The 17,373-nt window shown below is 59.5% G+C and overlaps 3 protein-coding genes and 1 pseudogene across 3 annotated transcripts, besides 2 other annotated features; all 4 read right to left on the bottom strand.

Moving 5' to 3' along the window:
• Positions 1-256: 256 nt before the first annotated feature.
• On the bottom strand, positions 257-3,980 carry LPMP_241430 (annotated as a pseudogene).
• Positions 3,981-5,401: 1,421 nt separating this feature from the next.
• On the bottom strand, positions 5,402-7,033 carry LPMP_241420 (protein kinase, putative; the record flags this gene model as incomplete). Its single annotated transcript, XM_010701180.1, has 1 exon — positions 5,402-7,033. One exon carries the CDS (start codon positions 7,031-7,033, stop codon positions 5,402-5,404), a length of 1,632 nt encoding a protein of 543 aa, XP_010699482.1.
• Positions 7,034-7,985: 952 nt separating this feature from the next.
• LPMP_241410 (hypothetical protein) lies at positions 7,986-9,584 on the bottom strand (the record flags this gene model as incomplete). Its single annotated transcript, XM_010701179.1, has 1 exon — positions 7,986-9,584. The coding sequence occupies one exon, from the start codon at positions 9,582-9,584 to the stop codon at positions 7,986-7,988; it is 1,599 nt and encodes a 532-aa protein (XP_010699481.1).
• A 506-nt stretch (positions 9,585-10,090) lies between these two features.
• Positions 10,091-10,571: a repeat region.
• Positions 10,572-11,499: 928 nt separating this feature from the next.
• Positions 11,500-11,742: a repeat region.
• A 2,857-nt stretch (positions 11,743-14,599) lies between these two features.
• On the bottom strand, positions 14,600-17,344 carry LPMP_241400 (hypothetical protein; the record flags this gene model as incomplete). Its single annotated transcript, XM_010701178.1, has 1 exon — positions 14,600-17,344. The coding sequence occupies one exon, from the start codon at positions 17,342-17,344 to the stop codon at positions 14,600-14,602; it is 2,745 nt and encodes a 914-aa protein (XP_010699480.1).
• Positions 17,345-17,373: the final 29 nt, after the last annotated feature.

The following is a 17,373-nucleotide window of genomic DNA, read 5'->3' as shown; positions in this document are numbered from 1 at the left end:
TCGGAAATAATCCAAAAGAGAAAGAGGGGAAGTGCAGAAACAACACCAGAGCAGAAGAGAGCCCTGGCGGCCACACGCACCGTCACCACGACAACGGCCTTGCGTCACGGAGCAGAAGAGAGCCGATCACTCACGCACACGGAGAGAGACACCAATACGCAGGGAGACGTCCCCAAGAAACAGACACCGCACAGAATGATGGTGCGTTGATGAAAAATGTTCGTGTGTCTGTGTGACCCTATCTGAGTGCGAGCTCTTAGTGGTACTGCTCTGTAGAGAGGCACCACAAGAGCCACGTCCGTCGCTTCGCGTGCGGTGAGCAAAGTAGAGCAAAAGAAAGCGGGAGAGAAGGAAAGGGGAGGCGCGAGGGCCAGTGGAGGAGCTGCAGTAAGCAACACGTCTGCACGTATGTGTGCATGTTCATGCCTTGATGATGAAGGGGGGTGCCCCCTGGGACGTGAGGGGGCCCTCTTCCGCGTGAGTCCCCACCGCCACCACCACTCGGCCCATGGCCTACACGCAGCCGCGCACGAAACAGCCTGAAAAGCGCATTCGGGGAGAGCGGAAGGGAGCGACTAGCTGACATGGGCGTGGTTGAGTGGCACTGCGGTCCGCATTAAACGGGCCCACGCGTGCGCTTAGGGAAGGAGAAGGGGGGATAGTCGTCTGCTTTCGACAGCAGCAGCAGCAGCAGCAGCAACAACAACAGCAAAAGCGACATCCGCGTATTTCACAACATTTCCTGCCTCCCTCGGTCTCCCTTCATCAGCATCAGCCCTTCGGAGCATTCGGCAGCGTTATTTTTTGTACGCTCGTGCCGGGCGCCCACCACAGCCGCGCCTCCCTTTCTCCACTCTCTGCGGGTGTTCGTGGGCGTCGCCATTTTTCATCGGCTCAGTGAGCACCACCGACAGCGGCCGAAGCGCGGCAAACTTAACAGAAACGAAGACAAACAGGCGATCTTGTGTGAGGAGGCCGCCAGGTGTAAGGGCAAGTATGCAGCGCCCACGCCCTCTCGGTCAGTCCCACCGCCATGCCAGGCACCAACACACAACGCAGATGGCAGACTCGCGACTACTCGAGGTAGTAGGAAAGCTGTTTTAGCACCGCCGTCGACGGCGGTGGGGCAGCCGCGAAGGCAAGCCGGTCGGTTGCCCCCTAGCGTATCCGCTGTGACCGGGGACGCTGGGGTCGGCTTCTGGTCCCCGGTGGGGATCATCGTCCCTCCTTGCACCACCACGACGCGCGATGGGCAATTACCAAGACCGTCGACCCGTGCAGCTCATTCGCTAAGACGCCGCAAATGGCGCGGTCCGTCTGCGCCTCAGCGCCGGGGTGGACGATATCTTCCAGTAGAAAAATCGGTGGCCTGTTCAGCACCACACATGCCAGGCTTTGCGGTGCTGGCGACAGGTACCTCTTTCACCAGCTCCGCACTTACACCCTCCTCAAAGAGCGACGACAAGGACAACGACCCGAGTGCCAGCGCACTCGTCGCCCGTTTGGCGTTCCCCTCATCCTCCTCAGCCGAGAAGCACAGCCACTGCAGACTTTGCAGTGGCTGTGCTTCTCGGCTGTCCTGCCCTCGCACCTTCGACAACCGCCTCGCATGTGGCATCGCTGTCAGCCACCGCATGAAATGCGCTGCCGCCTCCCTGGTAGTATCCTGCGGCGCTGCGACACACAGCCGACTGCTCGTAGAATTCGATATCCTCAAGCACTTCGGCGAGTGTAGAGGTGGTCTCCTCGCTAACATACGCCGTGAGGGAGGCGTCGCCGTCGTGGGGATGTGCTCCAGCCCTCGCGGAGAGCACTACCAGCGTCCCCAGCGGTCCTCCGCCGAGGCGCGTCGGCAAGAGCCAACGCCAGACGGGGCGTAGGTGCGCGATAACCAGTTTCGCTGCTTCGCAGATAACACCGCCACCATCTTGTCCGCCGCACCAACCACAATAGGCGGCTGCGGACAAATTCGCAGTTGGAGCTGACCCGTGAGGGGGCTGCGCTGCTCGCACATCTCCATTAGTGCGCCACAAAGAGGGCCGCACACACACGCACACACACCTCTGGCTCCATAAGCTCGCGCACGCCAATGACAACATCCAGAACTCGGTGAACATCCTTTACGAGGCACAGCGACAAGAAAAAGATATAGAAGACCTCGATACCTTTCGGCGAGCAACTGGAGGTACCACACTTGATCATAAAGGTAGCAGGGGAGGTTGATCGCACCCACAAGCAGCTTGCCAGCGCTTCCATGACCGCCACCGCCGCCCGCGGCACCCCAGTGGACGGTCGTGCCGGCTCTATAAAACCAGAGCATGACTACCTGTCCTGTCTTCTTGTCCGCCACCGCGTACGGCGTTCCCTTCTGGAGAAACACAGCATCACCGGTGGAGCGCATCGCGTGATGCAGCCAGTGCGACAGCAGCAGCAGCAGCCGCATCCAGGAGCAGATGATGAAAGCCTGTGCGCCGTGGTGAATATATCAAACACAACTCGGCAAGGACAATGCAGAGCCGTAACACCGAGAAATACCCGGTGGGCATACCGTCCGTCATGGTCAGCAGCAGGACGACGCAGCTGGCGCCATAGAGGTAGTAGAGCAGGGCCAGGGGAGACGAATAAGGAGGAAACGCCTCTCACGCAGAGATGGTCATTGACAGTGTAACTCGCCTGGGAGTGGCACTCGTTGCGCTGGAGCAGAGGGTGCGCCGGCGCAACGGAAGAGGACCCCACAAATATGCGCAGCACCCCAAGGTTGCCGCCGCAGCGTGGTAGCGGACTGCTTTGGCCGAATAGCAGCAGCGCCAATCCCGTCTGCAGATCCCCTGGCGCTCGTCGTAGTGCCCTTGCTCTTGCTGTCACTGTGGTGATCCTTGCACCTCAGAGTGGCAAAGCTGTTCGACATGGCAGCGGACATCACGACATGGCTCTGTTCAAGGAAAAAGACGGAGTCGTGAATAGCTCACACGCTCTCCACGGAGATTGACGCCTGAGAGAAACTGGAGTGCAGCATGACGGCCGCCTCCACACCGCTCGGGTCCTTCTCCGCGGAAGCGCTCAGTCCTGCTGTGCCGTTATGACTGTTCTCATTGCTGCTCCCTTTCTGCTTGGTGACACTCTGCGCATGAAGTAGCGATTTCGGCATCGTCTGGAAAGAGAAGACGGTGGCGCGGAAGAGAATGGAACTACTCAACAAGACAAGAATGAGCAACAAGTGGAAGAGATGGAACATCACAGCCAGCAGCCAGCTCGTCCTCGACTGCAAGCTGACGGCATACGCGAAGGCGCCAAGGAGCTCGGAGAGCGACGCCGGTGGAGAACCAAAAAACAAAGCCACCGCTGCCGCGACTGTCGCCGTTACCAAAAGTACTTCCACTGCCTTGTGAACAGTTGTTGGCCGAGGGTGACGACACATCCGCGGACAGCGCAAGGATCGACGTCGAGGTCATCGTGTCAGAGACGGCGGAGTTATCAAGCGACATCGCCGGCTGGGTGGAGTGGCTCATGGACGCTCCTAACACAGGTTTAGGGAAGAGGGAGTATGTCTCACTGCGGCCGCGATCGCCAGGCGCGACCGTGTCGGTTGATATCCAGGTAGCGGATGAGCTTGACCTGTTTAGTGATGATGACACATCGCCTTGACTGCCGGACGCGTGTGTGCGTGTGTGTAGTACGTCGGTAAGAAGTGCGACAATGCGCCAGGTGGGTGAGGAAAGGGGGAAGCCTGCAGAAGGGGCGCTGCACCAGAGCACAGACACACACACACACACGCATGCATGTACACACGGGGAGCGAGAGGAAGTCCCACCAAGGGCCTGGGGGGGGGGGGTACGCAGAAATCCGGTGATGGGCTCCTTGTCTCTTTTTTCCTCTTCTGCGCCCCTCTCTTCTGCCAGCATACGTCAGCTCAATGGCGTCACCGCTGCGCAGCGAGAGAGGAAAGAGAGTACAGGCAGTCACACGCGTCTTGTACACATGACAGCAACAAGGCAGGGGAGTGCGCGAGAAGGATGGAAAGAGAGCGAAAAAGCGAGGCGGGGTGAAAGAGTTCAGCGTAATCAACGTAAGGAAGAGCAGCGAAAAGAGGCGGAGACCGCGGTGCCACCCAAGCCACGCATGTGGGTACTTTGAGGGTTGGGTGTGCTATGCGTGTATGAAACTGGATGAGGGTAGTAGTGATGGTGCCGGTAGTGTTGATGTGCTTGGGTGCCTGTTCTCCATACGGGGCTGCTGACTGGGTGGAAAGGAGGGAGGAGGTTGCGGTGAGGCAAGGGAAAAAAACGAGGGAGGCGTTGCAGCGCAGAGGTGGGCAGGTAAGCAGAAAAAAGGAGCGAGTTACCGAACTGCAGAGTGCTCGCAGGTGCACGAGGCAGAGAGTAAAGGGGTCAGTGAGTGCTGTCATGGGAAGAAGAGGAGGAGAAAAAAGGTGGTCAGGGTAGGGAGGATGTGAGAAGGGCGTGGAGGCTCAAGGTGCCTCCCTTCTCCGCTTTGGATGTGTCGGCGTGGCGAGGGGGGAAGGCGAGGAGAGAGTGGTTACCGCTGACAGAAGATAAGACAGCCGTGCGCTCTCTGGCACGCACCAACACGTGCATGCTTGATGCGCGCTCCTTTGGGGGGGAGGGTCTCGCCTGTAGGTTTTCCTCCATAGTCGCGCTCGTTTTCCCTCTAGTAGTGGAAGTGGTGGTGATACGTTTCTTGACGTGCTCATGTCGCTACAGACGGATAAAGAGAGTAGAGAACAGAGAAAGAGAGAAGAGGAGGAGGGGGAGTGCGGAACGCAGAGAAGGTGGCGAGATAAAATGTAAAATGGCCCCCGGGCCACACACACGCACACACGCACACGCACATATATATATATATATATATATAACGAAACACATAACAAACCGTGAGCTAATGTACAGAGAGAGAGAGAAAGAAAAACATGAGAAAGGGAGACAGAGAAGAAAAGCGCCACATATGCACATACATAGAGGCGCTGAAACACCCTCTACGGAGACAGAGAAAGAAACTCCTCGTCAGAAAACACTCGATCCCCCGCTCCAGCAGAGACGCACGCGCCACCCTCTCTCCTCCACCTTGATCGAGCCTTGCCGTGAAGAGGGGCGTCTCCCTCCTACTTAGACTGCTCATCGACACACATTCAACAACATAGGAAAGTGAAACGGAGAAGAAACTCAGCCGGATTCACCTGCATCCGGTTGTGGTAAGAGAAGAGGGTAGTCAGCGCCGAAGCACAGCCGCGAGAGAAGCTCGGCGAGCGCGAGAGAGAGAGAAAGAGGAAAGAGAGACACAGTAGTCGTGATGATGGTGGACAAGTGGAGGTTGTCGAAATTGCAGCACGGGACGCCGTGCTCTCCCCTAAACATCCTCCATCTGTTCCCTCTACAGCCCATAACTACGGCACCTTCACTTGTATCCACGGGTGCTGCAGTAGCTGCTGCACCGTCGGCCGCTTCTCCGGGTCGCGAATGAAGCATTGGCGCATGAAGTCCAAGCAGCCAGGTGTCGCCTCCTCTTCCGGAATCTCTGTTGGCATGCCGGTGGCGGACGCAATCATCATGATAGCGGACGGTGCACTCGGCCTGCACGGCCATGGTGGCCGCCCCGTCAGCATTTCTGCTACGGTGCACCCTACCGACCACACGTCCGCCTGGTAGCTATACCCGCTCCCGTCCCCGGACGCGTCCACCACCTCTGGGGCCATCCAGTACGGTGTGCCTATCACGGTGCTACTCTGCGACACGGCGTCTGTAAGCCGCCGCGCCGCGCCAAAGTCGACGAGTTTGATCTGCGACAGGGTGGCTGGATCAGCCGTGGTATCGACCAGCACGTTGTCACCCTTGATGTCACGATGAATGATGTGCTGGCTGTGCAGATAGTGCAACCCGGAGAGCAGCTGCTGGGTCCAGCTGCGCACCACCGAGGGTGGCAACGGCTTGAACTTTTTGACGAGGGCGGAGAGGGAGCCGCCGCCGACGTACTCCATAAACATGCAGATGGACGCACTCTCCGGGTCGTAGTAGACCCCCTTGAATGTGCAAAGATTTCGGTGCCGTAATCGATGCATCATGTTGATCTCACGCGACAGCGAAACGAGCTCGAGGACGCCGAGATGATCTGCTGCAGCTTTCTTGTTGCCTAGCGCCACACACTTGACGGCGTGAAAGCTGCCGTCAGGAAGAAGGCCCAGGTAGACAGACCCGTAGGTGCCGCGACCGATGAGGGTGCCCCTGTGCCACTGTCGCAGCTCGCTAGCATTCCTGGTCTGCAGCATCTCGGGGGTGAGGTCGTCAGGCGAGAGTGTCCCCCAGGCAGTGTACTGCGCCTCCTCCTCTGCCGATGGGCGCAGAGACGCGATGACCTCTTCGGTGTCACCGCGGTCGCTGGTGGGCGCCTGCGCAGCTGCCGGGGAAGCAACGGGAATTACTTCTGCCGAAGTCCCCGCGAAGTCTGAGCCATCCGCGACCGCTACCCTGCTCCCGTCCTCGCGGGCTAGCGCCATGGGTAGCGGAGAAGTGGACGGTGGCCGCTGCTCGGGGGGCGGAATGGGGACGCAACTTTGGTCAGCACCGTTGTCCGTAGCGTCCCCCGTCACTGCGTCCTTCTCGAAGGACGAAGCGAGATTCTGATCAAAGGGGCCCGGGTCGGCTATCGATGCCGAAGGTTGCTTGGGGAGTGCGCTGTCCTTGGCGTAGATAGAAGACGCGCGCCGACGCTGTTGCTGTTGTTGCTCTTGATCAGAAAGACTCAGAGAAGCCCCAACGGCGGAGGAGAGCGTACCTCCGACTGCCGACGTATGGCTAGTGCGCTGCTTGGGTGTGGTGATGGAGGTGACCTCGCTCGGGTCGCGAAACTCTAGCAAAGACGACGATGCCTCGGTCAAGGACGGGGGAAGCACACTACCGCCACTGCTCTTTCGCTTCCGCTTGCTGAGCTGCTCTACATCAAACGGTCGCAGCGTGCCCTTCGTGCCATCACTCGGGGGCCCAGAGACTGACCCCTTGGCGACAGAGGTCAAGGGCGGCATAGACAGGGCCACCTCTTTGGCTTTTGACTTCCTCTCCGTTGTCGTCTTGGACGCTGTCGTCACCGCCGTTGCTGCTGGGCCGTCCCGCTGCACGCCACACCGGCTGCAGAAACGCGCGCTTGCCTTGTGAAACGCCGCACCGCACTGCCCACACGTAGCCACGACACCGCCACCGTTGCCGGTGGCCGTCAGCGGCACGCATCCTCCATACATCTACACGAAAGTGTCAAGCCGCTAAGTCAACTCAGGAAGGGAGAGGGTGAGTGATTGGGGGAGTGATGCAAGTCTTGTGTGTGGGGCGGGGTATATGGAGAGAAAGAAAGAGATGAATGTGTTTGCAATAAGCGGGCGAGCAGCTGCCTTGCACACTTCTCTCCTGCTCACGTCTGTCGGATGGAGGCGCACTGATGGGTGGGTCACACAAGGAGAGCGCGCGAGCAAAGAAAAACAGCAGCAGCACATGCACAACATGAGAGAGGAGTGGAGCGGAGAGAGAGAGGAGAGGGCAACGTGGCACGAAAAGCACAGCAGGGCGGAGACGGGGAGTGAAGCCAAAAGACGGCGAGAGGACAGAGCCAAGCGCGCACAGAGGAAGAGAGGGAAAGAGGGCCTGATCGCGCCTTGCCCTCTCAGCCGGTTTGGTGCTTTGGGTCGGCATTGATGACGTTTTCTTTGTGTTATTTCATTTTTCCTCATGTCACTTTGAGATCGCAAGGCAGTGAAGGGGGGAGACGGACACGTCTGAAGCGCTACGATGCGCGACAAAGCACTGCTGTGAAAGTCGCTGGCGTAGCCCCGCACTCTCTGCGTCATGCGCTGGGCCCTCTCTCTCTCTCTCTCTCTCCGCGTGTTCCCTCTTCTCGTGACGAGGGCAAGGGCGGGGGCACATAAAACGAACACAAACAGCGTTGCTGTACTTGATCGACACCTCAGTCACCGCATTCAGTCAGCATCAGCTCACATGACGATGCCGGGAAGGGGTCCGGCGTGGCTGGCGGCCCATCACGTTGTCATCGCCTCCAGCTGCTCCGGCCTCGATGGTGCCGCCAGTGGCTTCCTTAGAGGCGCTCGTGTCAGCGGTACCTTGCGGTGCTTCAGTCATCGGGTACGTCTTCTCTATCTCAGCGCTACGATGCAACGCCAGAACATGCCTTGCCTGTCGCTGGTGCAACTCTTCCACCATACTACCGTCCACTCTGGTCACGTCGCCCGCAGCGCGCTTAACTGCCTCGACGATGCGCTGCGCCCACACCACCTCCGCCTCTGCTGGTGTGTATGCCGCGTTGGTGGCCTCAATCTGCGCCGGGTGGATTAGTGTTTTGCCATTCAGGCCCAGCCGACGACACTCCTGCAAACTGCGGCGGAAGCCGATCTTGTCTGTAGGGTTGTTGAAGACACCATCGATGACAAACATGTTATGCGCGCGAGCAGCCAGCAGTACCTGCACGGTGCTCTGCCACAGCGGCAGCCGCGACGTGATGTACAGAGACTCCTTCGCCTCACCAAGGAGGTCACCGTCGGTGGCGCCAGACGCAGTAGAGGGTGCGGTCATGGGCAACTCCAGCTCGGCGCTCAAGTCGTTGTACCCCATGACGGCGTACTGATACACCTGCTGTTTGCAGATAAGGGGCGCCTGCATGACGGAGAGTGGGGATTCGAAGAAGGCCCACAGCTGATGGCACGGGTAAACGTAGTCCTTGACGAGCTCATAAGTGCGCACGGTCGTCTTGGGCAACGCTATGCCTTCAATGGCGGGACCGAGCAGACCTACCAGCTCCAAGTCCAGCATCGCCGTCGCCGGGTCGTAGTCGGGCGAGTTGATGCGCACAATCAGGCGGGGATACGTGTCGCCCGCCTCGACAGAAGTTTCACCACCGCCGCTGGAAACCTTGCCGGCCTGCTGGGTGCGCTGCTCCCTCTGCAGGTCTTCGATAAAAGCCTGAATGTTCTCACGTGCCTGCCGCTTCGACGTCACACCGACGCTGTCCTCGAGATCAAGGATGTAGCAGTCTGCCCACAGAGCTGGAATTTTGGCCAAAGAGCGCGACTTTGAGCCTGGAATGAAGAGAACGCTGCGCGGGCACAGCGTGGGATTGCGTGAGATGAGCGGCGAGCGGCACCGGCGAGCTTGCGCGTCACTGACCTGCCCGCCATGCCTTGTAGATTTGATTGATGCAGCGGCGGTGAAGAGGGAGGCGCCGCCATTATTCTCACAGAAGCGCTCGATGCCTGCCTGCGCCTCCTCGGTCGCCACAGCGTCGAGCTGGCGATCTCGATAGATCTGAAAGTCAAAGTAGAGCTTTCTCAGCCTACCCAGGAAACTTTTCCCAACGCTGCCTTCAGCGCTGCCGCGGCAGGGCGAGTCGCTGGAACCTGAGGAGGGGGGCAAAGACGAAGACGAGAGACCCCGTCGAGGCGTTCGTGCTGCGGCAGTGGTGCAGTTACGCAGGAAAGGGTGTGAAGGAGTTGGTAGGTGGAGAAGCGTCACGGTGCCGTCTAGACGAGCAGCCCAACGCGGTGCGTCCGCCATACAAGCGATGAGCCTCCTCATCCTTCACAGGAACTCCCTCCAGCTGGGTGCAGCCAGGTAGGCGAAGGAGAAGAAAAGACCCGCGGCTTCTCTCTTGAAGTTTGCTTGGAATTCTGTAACAGCGGTGTGGAGCGGAAGGGGGGGGGGGGTAAAATGTATGTATATTTCCACTGCTATACATGGGCCTGGGTGTAGAGCTTGACAATTTTTTCAAGAAGTCTGTCCTCTGCACCGTCCTCTCTCCCTCTCTTGAGTGCCGCTGTTGCGCTGCTGCAGGGTTCCTCCCTCTGCAACGCAAAACTGAATAATAAAAGAGAGAGAGGAAGGGCCGACAAGAACGATGACGATCACCATCACGATAACCTCGACGGTGGCGCGCGTGGTACGGCGCGTGCTGGCGCACCTGTAGGCGTACCGAGCAAGACGCACAGGCATTTACAGGCGCAGGCACGCATTAAGCACATCCATGCGTCGAGTACAGGCAGGAGGAGAGAGGGGGAGTGAGGGATGACACCCTTCTTGTCTTTCCAGCGCGTTTATTCCACCACGAATAAGCCAACTAGCAGACGCATACACAACCACAGCTCACTTATACCTCTGTTCTGCACTGAGGCTATATCACTGAACGGGGCCAAACCAACGCCGTCGGGCGTCGTTCCACCCCATTGCGTATCACCACTTCATGCAGCGCAAGCGAGACTCAGCACTACACTCAACCTCACCGCAACGCCGCAATGACAGAAAAGAACAAAACAAAAAAATGGCAGGCGCACGCCCATATGTGGATTAAATCATCGGCACGATTTCCTGTGAGCCGGCACCAACATGCTCATGACCGCACATCTCTTCGGCGCAGTGTCAGGTCAGGCCTGCCCACCGACGCCAAATCTCCGCATAGCCGTACGCGAGGGCAGGCTGCAGGCTGCTTGGCCTCCCCACCCCTCCCCCCAAAGAGAGGGGCACTGGGCCCTGAGATGCCACGTGCTGAAGTGGCTAGCCGTCGTCAGGAAGGAGTTATGGTAGGCAGGAAACAGAAAGAAAAGGCGCACGGGGAAAAAGGCGAAGCACACCAGAGTAGGGTGGGTGAGTTCGTTGCGCGCAAAGGGCATTGAGAGTAGGCGAGTGAGCGGCAGATGAGCGAGGCGTGAGCGAACGGGAGTTGGGTGCTACGAGGGAAAGGGAACGGCGCGCTGAGGAAGCAGAGTGTCTCGCCTGCCCCTACAACACATTGCTCCGTCATGGCGAATCCTCCTCCTCTCGCCGAAGAAAAGAGGAAGCACACGTGTAGCACTCGGAAGACATCAGCAGGCGCCACAAATGGGCTAGCGCTTCGCGCTGTTTTCCTTTTTCTACTCACCTGCGCACGTATTCCCCTGGGTGCCGTGTGCTCCCAGGGGAATACGTGCGCAGAGAGGGGGAAAGGAGAGGGAGAAGGTGCTTTTCCTTAGCTGCTGCTGTGCGTGTTCGGCTGGAGGGTGATGGAGGGAGGGAGGGAAGGAGGGGGGGGCAAATGCCGATCCCCAGAACCGCCACCCTCCTCCGAGGAGTACGGCATCACCGCCGTCCAGCAGCCGCATGCGCATTCATGTGCATGCGCTATATACACACACACCCTTCACACAGCCTGTCTGCCTTCACCGCTGTTGCGGCTCACATAATGTTTCGTCGGCCCTTCCTTCGCATGCCAACGTACGGATGCCATCACAGGAGAGGCGGTTCCCATTACGCGCCACTCACGCCCACCAACGCGCAAGGACATCTCTACAGGAAGAACGAGAGAAGAGCAACACGGAAGAAATCGCCCAGTAGTCCGATTCTTCGGCGACTTCCCGTCCCACAAAGACTTCGCTGTCGTCCGCTCTTTCACTGGCCAAGTGTGGAGGTGACGCAACCTTCCCTCTTTTCACCTCTTGATTTCTTCCGCTGTGGAGTGCCACTGATTATGCCCGGCATCTCAGCGTGTGGCATTTCAGGGACCCAGTGCCCCTCGCTCTATGTGGGGAAGCCAAGAAGCGCCCCTGCCCTCACCTTGCCAAATGCCGAGCCACTTCTGGTGGTAACAGGGTCAAGCACCCACGACGAAGGAAGGTCAGAGCGATCTATCGCTGCGGACATCGGCGGGTCAGGTCCCTGGATGACGTTGCGCCGGGAGCAACCTGCGGTAGAATGGGATACGTTGAAGAACTACAAGGCGAAGTGAAACCCGCGAAACGAGGCCGCTGTGGTCATCCTGGTGAAGCGGACCAGCGGCACGGCGAAGAAGGACAGCACAGAATGCGTACATTGAAGCAGTTCGAGAGAGAGAGAGAGAGAGACAGTGCGCTCGGGTTGGTAACTGCTGGCAGAGTCCGCGGAAATGGAGCCGTGCGTGCCTACAGGCACTTCTGCAGCTTGGTGTACAGCTCCCGTAGCTGCGTCTCTACCTGAACTAGGTCATACCTGGCACGGTGCTCTGTGAAGGCAGGGTGGGTAGCGACGGCACGCGCAGTGTTGTCCTCACTCATGAGCTCGCGCTTGGCGTCTGTGTCATAGTTGGGGCCCATAAATTCCGCCTCCACAGGGGCTACCGACACATAGGCATTTCCAGACGCCACCATTGGCTCCCCATACACACGCGCGCCACCTGTCTCACCTGCGCGTATGGAAGAAACTCGAATAAAGTGCGACATAGCCGGCGCCTGGTCGCATCCATCCAGACGGCGTTGATGAGCGCCACCTCGTGAAACCCAGCTACCACGTCTGCGTGACTCGCCAAGTAAAACTGCTCCGCCGCACTGGCATGTGACGCGTACTGCGTGTCAACGTACACCTCAAAGTCAATTTCCTTGGCGATGCTGATGATCTTGCCCTCATCGACGATACGTGGACTGCTGCGGCTGATCCAGAGCAAGCGTGGGCGTCGATACGAGTTGCGATTGCCCTGATGCGACGTCGACAGCGCATTATCCTGTGGTGGTCAGGCAGCCCGTACTGCAGAGGTGTAGAAGATGCTATCCTCCAGGGGTGCACCACCAAAGTGCCGGTTCGCGACGCGGCGCATGTAGTTGTATCCAGACTGGCTGAAATTACCCTCGTCCCGCACCCCCGCCGATGGCACGATGAACCCACCGCAGAAGCAGTACATCGGTTCCCGCGACCACTCCCCAGCGCGAATGCGGCTGATAGGGGCAATCGAGAAGAAGGGCGACTCTGTCGGCTGCGAGAAGGCGTTGGCCAGCCGCCGCGCCACCTCAGACGAGTGCGCCGTCTCTTGGGCAGTGTCCGTGGCCGGGTGGGAGAGGAACAGCACTTGCTTCTGCACTTCGCGCCACGCCTTCTTGTCCTCCTCCGAGTCGAAGCCGAGGCCGAAGCCTTCCTCCATGAGAGAGCTCCACCCCCGTAGGCCCTCGTGCATCAACGTGTAGAGGCTCCCAGCTTGTCCAGGAACAGCCATGAGCACACCAGCCGCTGGTACTGTGGTGAGCGGGTGGTACTTAACACCACGCTTCAGCACCGCGTCCGTCAAGTTCGCGAAGAAGTTCTCGTACTGCCCCAAACTGTAGGTCGGCGTGATGACGGACACGTTCGGCGGCAGCGCTGCGTACACGCGACCCGACTGCACGCACATCAGAGCTCGGATGTTCGAGAAGAGGCCACTCGTCGCCACACCGTGCGGTGACTCGTAGAGGCGTATGGAGTTGAGAGAGGAATGGCGTAGCAACGGCGTCTGTGCCGCGGCGCACCTTGCCCACAGTCCACTCACAGTCGGCGGTGACGAGAACCGCGTCGACACCGTAACAGGAAGCCGCTGCGGCCCCCTGGTGTCAGAAGGCTGGCGATGTGAAGACGGCACAGCCGTCGCTGGAGGGCAACGGCGAAGCCAGCAGTCGCACCTACCTGTGTTGTCTACCGCGCCGCCTCAGCTGTAGGGCCGCACCCCGGCGTAGGTGCACGGTGACGTCGTACCGCGCATCGTCGACCACCACCACATCGCATAGGAGCACACGTCCTCCCACTGCTCACCCAGTTCCTTGGGACTCCGCGATACGATGTAGCCCACAAAGCCCGCCACGGCAACTATGAAGAGAAAAATGTATAGTAAAGCAACACAACCCCTGCCACATGCGCTGGCCCACCGCTTTCTGTGGCGGTTGGCGTCCTGGTGCCGGTCTATCAAGTCGCTCACTGTCGGATAGGGCTCTCGCTGCGCAGGAGAAGAGCGGCGCAGCCTCAAACGGTTCATCGCTACGAAAGAGTGGTGCTGTGCGGCCGTGTGTGTGGAGAGAGATGCGAGAGAGGGGAGGCTGAGGTTGAGGTGGGCGGATGGTGTGTGTGTGCAGGAGTAGCGATGAGGCTGTCGTGCCGCCCTTCTGTTCGATTTAGGCCCCTGCCCCCACGCATGGGAGCAGTAAAACACAGCGAGGAAGAGAGTGGCGTCGATACGCAGAAGAGCAGACAGACGCACAAGCGCACGCGTACGGGACATGCTGAGGCACGTGTGCGCGGAAAGGCAAAGGAGGGAAGGGGGAAAGCCGTGAGAGAAGGTTGGAGGCGACGAGGGGAAAACAAGAGGGGAGGGGCGGTGTATATGTCGTCACTCAGTACAACTCCCTCTCTCAGTCCTCCTTACTCTTCACACTCAGCCACAGTCAGTGTGCGACTGCCACGTCAGGGTTAGTGCTGCGGGCGGGGAGTCAGCTACGTTGGCCTGCATGGTCATGGGTGGATGTGAGGGTGGCCTTTGAGAAAGAGGGGGGGAGGAGGAAGGGGAATGGTGAGGGCGGCACAGAGAATAGGCAAAAGAGAGGGAGTGTGCAGAGGAGCGAGACCACGCGACGCTGCGTAGTCCGGAGGCACCTCGAGTTCTCCGCTACAACACACGATGCGCTCAGGCGCAGTAGGGCCATAGCACGCGCACATGCGGCTGGAGAAGGAACAAACGAACAAGTCAGTTTAAGCTCGGGCGAGCACATCGGCCGCGACCTCCACGGAGTGGTGGTCGTGGTGTTAGCGCAGTCAGTGCTCCCCCCCCCTGTCAACGATATCGGTGTTGTTTGCTACTGCTTTCTGCGAGAGTGACGGTAGTTGAGCAGGTCGACGCTCACCGCCTCATCGGTGCGAGGCGACACCGCGGTCGTTCTCGATGCCGCAGTGGTTGGGAGCGTTGCGGGCGGTAGTGCTCCGCTACTAACGTCGCTGTGCGTGGCTTTGAGGACTCTCGCCGTCCGTGCGCCTTGCCTTTCGAGATGCATCATTACGTATGACATCGAACCACCGTTACCAGTGCCAGACATCCAGAAGTCGACATCCACCTTGCGCTGCTGCTGCCGAGCCTCGCTAAAGAGGTGCTGCACGGTGTGGTTGCTCGTGGAATGTCTCGTCACCCTCGCTGACCGGTCATCAGCTGAGCTCCACCCAGGATATTGGCGATGCCCAGTGAGTAGATCGGTGGAGCCGTACAATGCAGTGTAGTTGTCACGGCTACCGCGAGTGGCGCCGTCACTGTCGTCCGCAGCTTCATAATCGTCGTCATCGTTGACGACTCTACCATCGAGCGGGTGCTGTTCAGAAAAACCACTGGTATGATTCCTGCGCATTGCAGCACCACCACCAATGCGCAACACGGGACGACATGTCAGCAAGTTTTCCCTTTTCCCCTCCTGCGAGGCGACTTTCCGTAGTCCGCGCAGCAGATAAGCTGACACAGGGTCTGCAAAAGCGAGCGCAGCTGTTTTGCCAGTCACGGCCAGCGACTGGTTCTTCGCTCGCCGCTTTGCAGGAGGCACGCGATCATCATAGATGACCAATGCCGCTTCCCATTGTCGCTGAGCGGCAGTCAGAGCGGCAGACCGAGACACGAGAGGCGACGCTGCGCGATCCACAGAAGAAACAGCACGCTGGACGGGCGACAAGGAAATCGCTAGTGGCGGTGGCAAAGGTGGTGACGCGGATGGTGACGACGGAGGGCCTCGGCGCTGCACATCCACGGTCTTCGGTTGCCCTGTATCTACCCTGCTTCGCTCCTTTAATAGGGCACTCGTAGCCGAAAAGGAGCTACATTGTCGCTCCGCATCATCATCTTCAATGAGTGAGAGGACAGCAGAGGTGCGAATCGCTCCCGGCAGGCGGGGTGCTTGCCGTTGCGGGCGAGCAGGCAGGTTCACAGAGGGTGGAGACGTGGAGAACGAACTCGCATGCGCCGCCGCTGACAATGGCTCCGCTGCGCAAGCAGCTTGAGTCGAGAGAGTGGAACCAGGGGGTGAGGAAGGCGCTGCTGGGATAACCACTGGCTGTAGCACTGTAGCGAGAAAGGAGCGTGATGCCGTGTGTTCGCTGTGGAGAGTGCGCCACCTGGGTCGTGATGGAGCTTCGAGGACGCTGGACGGCACGAAGCCGCGACCCTGGGCGCTCACACGATTGTACATGACACCGCCCGGGCCGGACAGCACAGGACAGCCACTGCCTGAAGCGCTACTTCCGTCATGAGGCGCTGCAGTGGAGACTGCCGTTGGAGTCACAGTTTGTCTAGCAGCGGCAGCAACGAACGACTGCGTGGTAGACGGTGGAGGCTGCTGTGGAGACGCGGAAGATGTTGATGTGTCCGCCACCGCAGCGGTGGTCAAAGGCACTGTGAGCTTGCGTATGGATTGACCCGGTATGGCAGTGTCCACGTCTCCGGTACGGTACCCGGCGCTGGCCGACCTGGCAACCCGAACGGGTGCCAGTAGGGTAGCAGCATCATCCGAGGAAGACGACGAGCTCGAGGCCGCCAGAGGCACCTTAGGGAACCTCATCGGTGACACCACGACGCCAACCTTCGTCTGGAGAGGCTCTTGTCTCACTTCACTAGGACCACCTGTATAAACTGGAACAACGGCGGCTGCGACGGTGGGGGTAGCATCTATTATGGTGGACCTCATGCTGGTTGTGCCTGGAAGGGATGGTGCAGTTGCGGAAGGTGAGGCTGGACCACGCAGCGCAGCCATGGCGGTGGTGGATACCGCGGCTTGCGACTTTCCGGCTGCAGCGCCAGCCGAGAAAGAGGTGAAGGAAGTGGTAAAGCCGGCGTCAACGGCTTTAGGGGGTGACGCTTCTATCCGTTCGAAGAAACCCGTTGCGGCCGATCGTGGCTGCACCGCATCCGAGCAAAGTGCTGGTGTGTTGGAGGCAGTCGGTGATGGTGCAGAGGCAACCGCTACCACCACAGCAGCATAGCCAGCAATGGTTTCGCCTGGCATGGTCTGCCTTTCCTCCTCCATTGTCGAACACGTAGCCGTCGAGGTACACAATGCTCTCACAGGTGAACCAGCGCTCTGCACATACTGTCTGGTCTGCGCGGTGTCGCTGTCGCCATGCTTACGACTGTCCATGTCGTGTCTCGGTGGGTGGGTGTTGCTGCCGCTGCTGGTGGTGCTCCTACTCATCTTCTCACTCAGCACGCCCTTTTGCGTGGTGGTGATGGCGGCGGCGGCCATTGGCTTCCGGAAGTCTGGGGGGAGTGCAGAGCGAGCTGGCGACGAGGACCTCGACGAGGATGTGAACAGTTCCAACGAGCTCGAGGAGCCTGCCCTTGGAGGATGTAATGCGGAAGGGGCCACGGTAGCGGTCAACGATGACGGCCTCTGCAACACATCCGCAAGACGGGACCCCGCCGTCGCAGCTGCACTCGCGCCACCTCGCCACCTCGAGGCTGGCCAGCCTACTCCATCCTCGCTGTCGCTGCTATCAGTGTCTTGACCGTCGCGGAGGCGGAACTGCCGCACCGCGAGGACAGGTTGCCCCTCATCAGCGCCGATGGACATAGTATCATCACACCACACTGGCGGAGCCT

This window comes from Leishmania panamensis, assembly GCF_000755165.1.
Source record: "Leishmania panamensis strain MHOM/PA/94/PSC-1 chromosome 24 sequence".
Lineage (NCBI taxonomy): Eukaryota > Euglenozoa > Kinetoplastea > Trypanosomatida > Trypanosomatidae > Leishmania > Leishmania panamensis.
Note: the sequence above shows the minus strand (reverse complement) of the source record. Positions and strands in the feature narration are given on the sequence as shown.